Source organism: Pseudochaenichthys georgianus, chromosome 8, assembly GCF_902827115.2.
Source record: "Pseudochaenichthys georgianus chromosome 8, fPseGeo1.2, whole genome shotgun sequence".
NCBI lineage: Eukaryota > Metazoa > Chordata > Actinopteri > Perciformes > Channichthyidae > Pseudochaenichthys > Pseudochaenichthys georgianus.
In genome coordinates this window covers 7,969,133-7,981,430 of record NC_047510.2, presented here as the reverse complement: position 1 = coordinate 7,981,430, position 12,298 = coordinate 7,969,133, and the positions used below count along the sequence as shown (strand labels likewise).

The window sequence follows — 12,298 nt, the reverse complement described above, 5'->3', positions numbered from 1 at the left end:
GCACCCCCCCCCCCCCCACGCGGAACGAATATTCGCTGCTGATTACTAACGCATATCCGGAGCCCGAAAAATGGTATTCGGGACAGCCCTATCAGGAGGGAGACAATCAGGGGGAGAGAGACACACACAAACACAACACGGCACGTAACATACGCTACTACTAACTGATAGAAAATCTAACTTTTATAAATCGATTTCAAAAATATGTTTTGACATTTTACCTCTCTCAACAGTTTCAAAAGCCACAGGAGCAGTACCCTCCGTTCCGCTTTGGTACGGTCCCAAATGGAAGCACAGAGCGCAACATAAGGAGTAACTACCCCGAGATGCACTCCCACATGGTCAAATACAACCAGAAGGGAGTAGAGGATGCCCTGAACAGCCTCAAAACAGGGTAGGTGTCAGCCAACGCTCGTAAAAATATATTTACAGAAGAGCTGCGAGCCAAAGCGGTGCAAACAGTTACAAAATGCCCATTTGAGAAAAACAATTTTTTCTCTTCCTGCTAGGAAACTGGATGCCTTTATCTACGATGCTGCTGTGCTGAATTACATGGCTGGCAAAGATGAGGGTTGCAAGCTGGTGACCATTGGCAGTGGGAAAGTGTTTGCCACCACTGGTTATGGCATCGCCCTGCAGAAGGACTCACGCTGGAAACGACCAATTGATCTGGCCCTGCTCCAGTTCCTGGCTGATGGTAAAGTATTCTTAGATGTGCAATTATTATTACATTTCACAGAATATTACCAGCACTGCTATAATCGAGGTATAACCACTTAGTAAATTGAATAAATGGATAAGAATAGATATTTATAAAAACAGTGCAACATTTATGACAATGACCCTAAACTTACATTAAACCAATATACATACACTCACAAAGCACTCAGGGCTACAAGGATAAACAATATTATTATAGTAAAACTCATCCAAATTGGAGACATCCCATAAGCGCATGTCAACGCTAAGTTCCAAGAAGTGATTCAAAATGTGACACTTGTTCTGCCACTCCTTGGGCGAATTATTTCAAAGCCTAGGGCAAATCACTGGTTTCTTTTAGCAGAATTATGCGACATAAGACACGACTAATAATACAGCCCAATGCATATCATGTTGGACTGAGAGGCCTTACTCAAGGCTTTAAAATTATTACTTTCAGCTGCAATGTCATATCATTGAGAATGTTGCAACTTGCCAGATATGTTGACCTTTCCTAGTATGTCAATAAACATGGAACAGCATACACATTTAAGGCTGACAGGCTGGTAGGCCATCCAGTTATTTTAGCCGGGCCGGCTAAAATGATTGGTCGTGCTTTTTACAGTACCACGGCTTCCACAGATGACGTTTTTTTATGTATTTATTGTCAAAGCATTTAATGTATTCATTGCTATCGGGATGTTAAGAGCATTCCATAATATATATATATAACAAAAAGTAGGGCTGTGCGATTATGACAAAAATCATAATCACGATTATTTGGGTCAATAATTGATATCACGATTATTTTGACGATTATTCATTGACCATTTATTGAACTTTAAAACAAATAATATTTTACCAATAAACAAGATCAACAAATATGTTGAAGCGCACTTCCAAAACCATACTAAATATATATTAATATGATAAATACAAATAAATTAGACCAAAATAAATTAAATCAAATATGTTGCAGTGCACTGTTACAACCTACTGAAAACTCCTTAACATAGCCAACATTTTGCTAAAACATATTCCACTCAGAATTAGGAGGGAATTCCGTCTCGTAGCGTTTGTGCAATGTTTTGAAATGCCGCTCCTAAATTACTTTTCTCCGATAAAGCCACGCTCGCATTGCAGATGAGACAGATGGACTTTGAATTGGAATAGATACAAAAATAATCATCCTCCCACTCATAATTGCGGTCTTGTGTGTGTGCGGACTGTCATTCCTGTTGACACGGACAACGTCAGCGAACTAGTGCCCACTGCTCACCAGCCACGCCCCGACACATGGGGTGACGCCGGCCAAAGCTTTGATGCGTTCAAGTGCATTCTCCCCGCGACCCTTCTTTTTAACGAGTTGCTGCTCTTGTTCTGAAATCTTCGCTCACGCTGAACACTCACAACACATGTCACTCCCACGTGGCCGAGTGGGCTTTTAGGGAGGGGCGAAAGCGCAACCAGCAAAATAATCGTATTTTGTCAATTATGCTGTTTTCATAATCGTCGCAAGCCATAATCGTAATCGCAATTAAAATACGATTAATTGCACAGCCCAAGGATTATTATTATTATTATTATCATGCATTTTAGCCATGCCTCATTTCGCTCTATTTGCTCTATTCCAGCCCTGTCTTCACAAAGGCTGATTCTGTGGTAAATGAGCTGCAGCAGACCACGCCCCCCTGCAAAGGAGGGGGGCGTGGCACGAGCGTCATGTTACCATGCTGTTACCATGCCACGGCAACCTCTCATTCCCCTGATAGGCGGAGAGTTGCCCATATATATATATATATAGCCCCGTTTTTAGAGATTTGGGTAAGGAGTAAAAGAGAGAGGGTTGTGTTTTCTGACACTTGGTGAGTTCCCTGACACACTGTATAAAAGACGTGCAAAAGTGCATTTTGCATGATAGGTCCCTTTTAAGGTATCACAAGCTGAAACATTTCGGGCAGCTATTATTTGCTTTGCTTTAGGACAAACAACTGCTGTCTCCTTAAAAATATATATATTATAAGAAAGTGATGAGGATTGGTCTGGGATTCACTAAATCAAGCAGAACAACTGTAAAACCTCATCCAGTTGAATGTTGGGTGCTGTTTATTTTTTAAAGGATTTAATTATCCCATGACATAAGACTGTGCTCCTCACTCACAGGCGACACTCAGAAGCTGCAGACCGTCTGGCTCACAGGCATCTGCCGTAATGAGAAGAAAGAGGTGATGAGCAGCAAGCTGGACATTGACAACATGGCGGGGGTCTTCTACATGCTGCTTGTGGCCATGGGCCTGAGCCTGCTGGTTTTCTCCTGGGAACATCTGCTCTACTGGAAACTACGACATTCAGTCCGCGAATCAGAGCGCCTGGACTTCCTTTTAGCTATCAGCAGAGTAAGTCATTCTTACAGATTATGTAATGCCCTCATTATCTTCATACAATAGAGTTGTGCAGTGACACGGAAGTTAGAATCGCAAGGGGTCCCTTGACAAAAAAAATAAGCGCTGTGGCAAACACACCTTTATGATACGTAACACTTTTTGTTCAGTAGGATAATATCCAGGGCTGCACATAACTGGTGCGCAGGTGCGCATGCGCACCTCCGCCAAAAAAAGAGCACCGGGTCATTTGAAACAAAGCGCATTTGTGTACCAACATTGAGAGAGAGAGAGAGAGAGAGAGAGAGAGAGAGAGAGAGAGAGAGAGAGAGAGAGAGAGAGAGAGAGAGAGAGAGAGAGAGAGAGAGAGAGAGAGAGAGAGAAAAAAAAAAAAGATATTTGCGAGTTGCATATGAACTCAGGGCCGGCCCGTAGCACTGGCTAGATGTTCGCCTAGGGCGCCAGATCTGGGGAGGCGCTGCGCTGGTAGTTCTAGGAGGGAAAAAAACATTTTTGACCGTTGGGGCTCATCCTAATTTTCGGCCTTGATGTAACAATATTCATAATTAAGTAAATGTAACACCCTTTTCACCCCGGTTACACGTTTCATTTGCCCTGTACGATGGGCGCTGTAAGTGATGAAAATGGGGGATGTTGGCTTATCTGGCACCCGCAGCTCACAGCCAAAGCCAGTGAGCGAGGGAGAGAGGGAGGGTGCACCGGTTCCGGCGCTGTTGTTATTAGAATCTGGTGCTAGCTGCTCTAACGGATATAAGAAGAAGATGTTTCTACAATAATGTGGAGGGAGAGTCCTCTCCAGTCAGACTGATAACTACAGCTCAGTGAGGTAAAGGACTCTGAGTGTTTAGATAGTTCACTTTAGTCTAAGTTCAAACGGTTTGGTCACAATTTATGTAAACACATATTTCCAAGGCACTCCTTTATAATTATTGGGATAAACAGGTTTGAAATCATTCCAATGTATACTATAGGACAGTAACCAAAAATATCCTTTCAAACTGGAGAGATAAAATAAATGCATAAATAAATAAATGTTAAGGTAAAATAAGATATGAATGAACAACACAAATAAAATAAGTTACATTCATTTGTTATTGGCTATGGTAGGTTATTGGTTATGTTCACATACTTATTTGATTACATCCACTTGTCTAAGATGACAACAGAGACTTTCGACCCAAAACCAGCTGTTGACTTGTGGATGCAAGCAGCTAATCGCAGACTCAACCAGAGAGAAAGAAGTAGTAGGCCTACATCATCAGCTACCATGTCTGACAGAGAGGAAGACAGTGAGGAGAACAGTCTGGAGGGAGTGATGACAGCTTGTAGGATTACTGCTCGTGCTAATGTTGTCTTGTGTTCACCTCTGCATGTGTGTTCTGTGTTCACCTCTGCATGTGTGTTCAGTGTCGTGTGTCTGGCAAATAAAGACCCCCTCAAAAGTTACGGTTTATTTAATTTTAAGGATGAGCACCAAGCAACATCTCCAGGTGCTCCTTTGAGAACCAGGGCAAAAAAGTTATGTGCACCCCTGATAATATCCCTATATTAACACCACTTTGTGATTTTTTTCAGTGTAAAATCGGCAGATATAAAAAGCTATAAACAAACTACAACACAGTCGCATGGCTGCTCATTACCACGGCTAATCTAAATGTGTACTCGTGTTGTCGTGATGACATTCAGTAGTTTTTTTAGTCACTTGTTAGGAACAGCTGTTTTTCTGAAACTTCAATAAAAAGGTCACTGTGCGTGTAGCAAAACATGATTGAAAGCCTTTTGAGAGTTTTGTAGATTGTTGGTGAACTCTGGCATCTGATTTGGCTTTAAAGAGACCCTTTTATGCTTTTTGTGGTTTTCCTTTTTCTGTAGTGTTTTCTATAGGTTTTTGTTCGTGCAAATTATCTGCAAATGTTAAAATCCTAAAGTTCACTCCAGGGGGAATTTCTCTCCTACACACTCCCCCCACCCCTTTCTGAAACACCTCGGAGTCCTTTGTTTTCTTCTGCAACATAATGACATCACTATTTAACACCTGCGCTTCGATTGCGTTCCAACTGACCAATCAGAGCACACTGGGCTCTTTTCACGACAGAGGGTGAAAAGTGGTGCTGCAACACAGGCAGTATGAGAAAAATTAGGCACTCTTTGAACATTAAAGTATGTCAAAAATGTCACACTAGAACAATACAAATATGATAGCATATTCCTCTTTAAGATAATAATTTCACCATGTGTTACTTTACAGGGTATCTACAGCTGCTTCAGTGGAGTAGAGCATACTGACCACAATGGGAGCTTACAGACTCCGGACGTCACTACCAACTATACACAAGCCAATATGCTAAAAATGCTGAAGACAGCCAAGGACATGGTGTCCTCTGCCAGAGTGGAGAACTCTCTAGATAATGCCACCAAAACAATAGAGCACTGGAGCAGGCGGGGGGGCGACAATGTGCGGGTTGGCCTGCCACCTAGAGTTACAACCACAGACATGGCTCATTGTCGTCTGCCGTATATCTCCAGCATCTCAGACAACCACTCACAATACCCTCAGAGAGCCCTCACACCCACGTTTCCAATTCATTATGGGGACTCCTCCACCCAGCCACTCCTGGAGAAGCCCAGGATGGTGAGCCGACCCACCCTGCTGCGATATACGCTTCCCAGCCGCAACAGTCAGCATGTCTTAGAGAGGACTCTGCCCATCTCCAGCCTCAGCAGTCCTCACATCGCCATTCGGGACCCTGTTACCCCTGGTACTTCTAACCCCCACCACAGCAGCAGGCTGTATGTGGAAAACCCGGCCCGGCACCCCACGTCACCTTTTGTTCCTTACAGAGAGTTCCAGGTGCCCGATATCTACGTAGATAGAGGACCACTGAGGAGGAAGTTCAGCTACCCCCCTGACTGTGTGAGCCGGAAGAGGCGGACCCATAGCTATGTGTTTGATGCTGCAGATCCCAGAGCCAGAGTTGACTACGATGAACCTCGGTCCTGCCTTGCTGAGTTGAGGGCCAATCACCTCCTTAACAACCATGCCCCTGTGGGTGCTGCCACTGGCTGCACTGCGGGACATTATCCAGGCACCAGCAAAAGTTGCAACTCCTGTATGAAGTCCTATCTGGAGCCTGAAATGGAAGACGTACCACTCCTGGGGAAGGACAAACTCAACCGTCGCGCCTCGTTCCTCAAAGCAACATGGGGCAATGACAGGATCCATCAGGTAGATGAAACAAAGCCCTCAACATCTGCATCCTCCGCCCGTGTAGACATGCCTGACCTTTTTCCTCGGGTGGTAGTGGCCAACCCAAAGCCCCACAAGCTATATGGCAGTCTGGGGCACAACCTGTCCTGCTACCCCTTGGCTGCTGAGCCTGCTTACTTGGACCCGGCACATATGGGATCCTACCCCTACAAGCAGAAGCTCAAGTACTGTGAGTCCACCCGGCTGCCCTCTTACAGGGAAGCCATCCTGCAGAATGCCGCTGCCCTGCGCCGCTCCTCCTCCACAGTGGTGCACAGACACTACTCCACCTACCTGAACTCGTACACAGACTTACCGGTGTATGTAGGGCCACTTGCCCAGGGACCGCCCCAGTTCTATGACAGTTCCAAGGACATGTGTCACTTGTTTCCCTGTACAAGTCACTGCCCAGATAACGCAGCAATGATGCCTCGTATGAGCGACAGGCAGGTGGTTTACCACAACAATATGTTTGGGCCCTACGATGGTTCAGGGAAGAGGGAAACCCCAGGCTCTGGGAGCAGAGAGCGGAGGCAGGTGTTGGTGGGGCGCAGAGTCAACAGTCCCTATGTGCCAAAGCCCTGGGGCAGGGTATCCAGCCTGGAGTCTGAGGTCTGAGCCCCTATCCTTACTGAACCTCCACTAGGCTCTCAAACTGAGCCCCTCTACTGAGGGGCATGCCTGGGGGTTCTCCACTCAGTCTCTGGTTAAAGCAAAAATGTAACTCTACACCAATAGTGTATTTGAGAGTGTTTGCTCTCAATTATCAGTGCAATAATACCCTGGGAACTAAATGTTAAGGAGAAGACACTGACAAGCTGGGGCTTTGTAAACTAAACTGAAAAATACTTATAAAAGAAAAGGCTATGTTCAAAAGTATTTAATAAATAAGAATTTAGCCTGTTGATTGTTATTTAAAGGATTTTTTAAATGTGTGTTGCTATGTGAAAGATGTATGGGATACAATATACTGTAGCCTCTCAAACTAAATACAACTTGAGACATTTATTTCTTCTCTTTTAAAAATCATTCCAATACCCACCATTTCAATTGAGAGATAAATTATTAAGATATATTTGTGATCAAACCACTGACATGCCACCCATGCATTTTCTAAGTCCACGGCCACACAGTTGCTCTGAGGTTTTCATGTATTTTGAGCGGGATTTTAATAAGGGAAAACCATTAAAGTATCACATGTATTATCATTGTTACACTACCCTTTAATAAAGAACAAGGTCATCTCAAGGGCCTTTTGGAACCGTCTGTCATCTCAATCTATATATTAAACATGCTCTCACATCATAGAGTCAGTGATATAATGAATGTGGCTCTCTACTGTAGGACACACAATATATTACTTCAATCTGCCAACTCTCACAGAACGGATGATTATGTGAATATGGTTTAAGTTCAAAGATGATATTGAGACCGTGGGCACTATGTGCTCCAACAGAGTGTTTTTAGCCATTAAAAGGAACAGCCTATAGTGATGTAGGATAGATACATCTGCACCCACCAATTCACTTGACACGCAGCAGAAAGCAAGCACAATCCAGAAAAGCAGCAGAGAATTATTAAAGGGGACATATCATGCTATATTTGAACAATATATTGTAGGGCCAGACCTATACAGTATAAAGTATATTAATATAGTGTTTTTTTTCAAAATACCAAAAAGATCCTGCATTTTAGCCAAATGCCTCATTTCGCTCTATTTGCTCTTTCCAGTGCTGTTTTTGCAGGGGGCTGATTCTGTGAGCTGCAGCTGACCACGCCCCCCTGCAGGAGAGGGGAGCCTGCTTTGAGATCAGCTGCTGGGCTGTCAGAAGAGGGGGACAAAAAGAGATCTCTGTCCTCCGTGTTTTATTCTTATAGAAGTAAGAAGAGAAGTAATGGGGCAGAAACCCTCCTTTTTACGCAGCGGTCCAGACATAGACATCAAACTGCGACACATATTCAGTGTGCAGTTCCTTTGGCATTAGGGCAGGGATATCTAGATACTTTCCAAGGTTTGACATAATGAATTGTGCTACTTTTAAAGCAAGCAACGATGTTTTCAAATCTGTAATCAAAAAGCTCCTCAAAAACACTATCGAAGCAGTTCCTGCCGTTGCTACGTTAGTTCAAACAGTAACAACGGACTATTTCTCTTAGCGGATGCATGTCAATTTAAATCAATACATACAACTATTTTTTAAATCAATAAAATCATTTTCTAAATCCATAAAAGCATTTCAATTAATATTGGGAGTCATATCGTTACTTTGTTGAGAATGTGGCCATGTAATAAGCGGGATAATGTGCAGCGACGCGGTCATTATGGGGAAAAGAACACGACAGGCTGATCAGGAGCCCGACGCGAAGCGGAGGGATCTAGATCGGCATGAAGGATTATGATTATATAGAGTCATTATTCATTTGTTTTAAAGCAGGAGGCGCAAACGCTTGCCTCGAGGAGGGAGAAAAAGAGCCACAGCGGAGAATAAACAGAAGGGCAACCATGGCAACCATGCACGGGAAGTCTTCTTCACTGCTTTTGTGGCAGACTACAGCGCCACTTACAGGCCTGGCATATGTTCTACAGCGTCTCCAGCACTTTCAAGTGGCAATGGCCGGCCGTGGCCCAACCTCGCATTCCCCTGATAGGTGGAGAATTGACCACTAAGCACCCCTTTTGTGACATAGAAAATAATTCAAATCTGGATCAGTCTGTATCAGATCCGTTACAGCCCCTTTTTTAGAGATGTGGGTATAGAGGAAAAGAGAGAGGGTTGTATTTTCTGACACTTGGTGAGTTCCCTGACACACCGGGGACACTCATGTATAAAAGATGTACATTTTGCATGATAGGTGCCCATTAAGTTGTGCACATAACAAATACAAAATGTTTTTTTAATAAGACAAACTCTTTTTATAAATGATGTTGTATTGATAAACAGCAGATGAGAATCAGTACATGGCTTAGGGCTCTAGATTGGTAATGGAGCAGAAGTGTAAATAATAAAAAGGTGGCTAAGCAGCTTCCTTACATTTATGATTAGATGATTAACAGTAAAGCAAGCTGTCACACAAACATGATGAATTGAGTTTAGAAATGTCTCAAATGCTTAGAGTTAGGCTGAGAGGTGTTTAAGTCAACGTTTCAGTTCCTTCAGTGTACTTGACTCTTGATGGATGGCAGCAGGGAGACATTTCGTAAATTATCAAAGAAGAAATGGGTCTTTGACTAAGACAATGGACATGTTTTTATCCCTAAAGTGTCAAGTGTCATTACCTTGCTTGGCAGGTGGATTTTCGTAAAAGCACAACATTATGCTAGAATTACAGGATCACAAGACCACACACAAATATATGCAAGGAGCCAGAGATGGAGTACTCGAGTCCCGGACTCGGACTCGAGTCGGACTTGAGTGCCAATTTTCGGGACTCGTGACTCGACTCGGACTCGCGCACTGATTGACGCGACTCGGACTTGGACTCGTGAATTCTCGCACAGGATGACTTGGACTCGGACTCGAGCACATTTTCTCTGGAGTCTGATGTCCTCTATCCTGTATGGCGAGTTCACGTACTGGGCCCCGCTATTCCAGTCTAGAGATGTCTACAGACACACCCCGCATCATGCTGTATGCTTTCACACATTCTGCTTCCACATTGGAAAAGAGCAGTGCAAAATGCTCGTTATGTAGAAACAATATAGAAGAGAAGGCTCCGTAACACATTACTCTAAGGATCGAGTTCAGACATATAGGCTGTCTTGAACACTATCATCAGAGTAACGTGATCTAATCAATAAATAAAGATTCAGCCGATAACGAAAGCACATACTTAACATGCAGAATGACGTCATTTTGCATGCTAAGTAGCCATGTGCTTTCTGGGGATAAATCTTTATCGGTAAACTGATTTAACCCGTAAAAGTTCCTTCAAAATAAGAGTCCCCATCTTATTACTATCAAAATAAAAGTGCAAAACGAAAACTTTACAATAGGAAAATATTGGCATACAAATATAATCACTTCTCTAAAAGGTAACTCATTTTAAATATAGTTTATTTATATATAATAATAATATTAATATTAGAAATAAGCTTTATATTTGTATAGCACCTATTACAAGAATTGTAGCCAAACTCGCTTCACAGCAGTTCAATAGACAGGATAACAGCAATGTAGAGGAGCAACTACATTTCAAAACATATATCCACGAAGATTAATACATGAAGACTTGTGACTCGGACTTGACTTGGACTCGAACACAGGTAATGATGACTCGGACTCGGACTCGACTTGGACACTCCTTGGGTGACTCGGACTTGGACTTGGACTCGAACACAGGTAATGATGACTCGGACTCGACTTGGACACTCCTTGGGTGACTCGGACTTGGACTCGGACTCGACTACGACTCTCCCTTGGTGACTCGGACTTGGACTCGGACTCGAAGAGTGGTGACTCGAGGGTGACTTGGACTCGTGAATTGGTGACTTGACTACAACACTGCAAGGAGCTACTGGCAGGAACGGCGTTGTTTAAGGTGTTTGTGATGCGACAAAAAAAGAAGACAGTTATTGTCAAACAATGGTAGCGGCTTCGAGAGAGGTTAGCGTAGATCAGGGGTCTCAAACTCGAGGCCCGGGGGCCAAATCCGGCCCGCAACTTCATTTTATGTGGCCCTGCAAGAGCTTGCAAAGAATATAATACGTTTCTTATACGTTTACATGCCACTTTACAGAAGCAGGTTGCCCATAAACTACATGTCCCACAATGCATCTCGTTTTGTGACATGCGCACTGAAGAGACTTGAAATTATTTGCCCTGGACTTCTGCTTTCAGACGTAGTTAATTACTAAGTTATTATCCTATCAGATAATAATCCAATTCAGAGGCAATAATATAATATATATAATACATTATTTTATATATATATATTTGTATAGTTACAACCGGCCCTTTGAGTGTAACCTATATGCGAATGTGGCCCGCGATGAAATTGAGTTTGACACCCCTGGCGTAGATGCTGCAATAGCATCAGTTATATCAGAACTGCTCCTCCCTAATAAGCTTTGGCAAGAATGTGATTGACAAATGCTTCATTCAATCACCTGCCAAGTATTTTTGAAAGTGCCTTCCCTTTTCTAAACAGTTCCCAATGATGGCTACTCAGATGGTTTGTGACACAGAAACACCTGAGATGCAGTGGTGGAAGAAGTATTTAGATCCTTTACTTAAGTAAAAGCAGTAATACTTTGTTCTGAAAATCCTGAATTCAAAATGTTACCTAATTAGAAGTATTGCCAGTTAAATGTACTTAAAGTATCAAAAGTAAAAGAACCCATTATGCACCATGGCTGTGTTGAAAGTATTATATTGTTATAGAATATTAAATGATTCCTTATTTAATTGTTTACAAATACATGTAAGATCATTTAAATGTTCTAGTTTGTTAGTATTAAGAACATGCCACCTGGGCACCTCCCTAGGGAGGTGTTCCAGGCACGTCCAGCTGGGAAGAGACCAAGGGGTAGACCAAGGACCAGGTGGAGGGATTATATCTCTTCGCTGGCCTGGGAGCGCCTTGGGATCCCCCAGTCAGAGCTGGTTGATGTCGCCAGGGAAAAGAAAGTTTGGGGCTCTCTGCTGGAACTGCTACCCCCGCGACCCGACCACGGATAAGCGGGAGAAGATGGATGGATGGATATTGGTAGTACCATACTGCAATATAATCATATAAAGTGTAATGTGTTTTATGTGTAAACAGTAGCTGGTAACTATTTTTGTTAAATACATGTAGTAATGAGCAAAGAAGAACCATAAATGTTCTAAAAATGTAGTGGACTAGAATTAAAAAGTAGCAAAAAGTTCAATTAAAGTATGACAAAAAAGTATTTAAGTACAGTAGCTGAGTAAATAACTAAAATAAAAAATAAAAATCACATGGGTGAAGT

At 42.9% G+C, this 12,298-nt stretch overlaps 1 protein-coding gene across 1 annotated transcript in view; it reads left to right on the top strand.

Moving 5' to 3' along the window:
- grin2ca (glutamate receptor, ionotropic, N-methyl D-aspartate 2Ca) overlaps positions 1–7,609 on the top strand; it is a 91,486-nt gene extending 83,877 nt beyond the window's left edge. The window contains exons 10-13 of the mRNA XM_034088382.2: positions 234–394; positions 510–697; positions 2,863–3,095; positions 5,350–7,609. Of these exons, the coding sequence (XP_033944273.1) occupies positions 234–394; positions 510–697; positions 2,863–3,095; positions 5,350–6,966 (2,199 nt within the window). The 3' untranslated portion in view covers positions 6,967–7,609. The remainder of the gene's footprint in view (positions 1–233; positions 395–509; positions 698–2,862; positions 3,096–5,349) is intronic.
- The last annotated feature ends 4,689 nt before the right edge of the window (positions 7,610–12,298 follow it).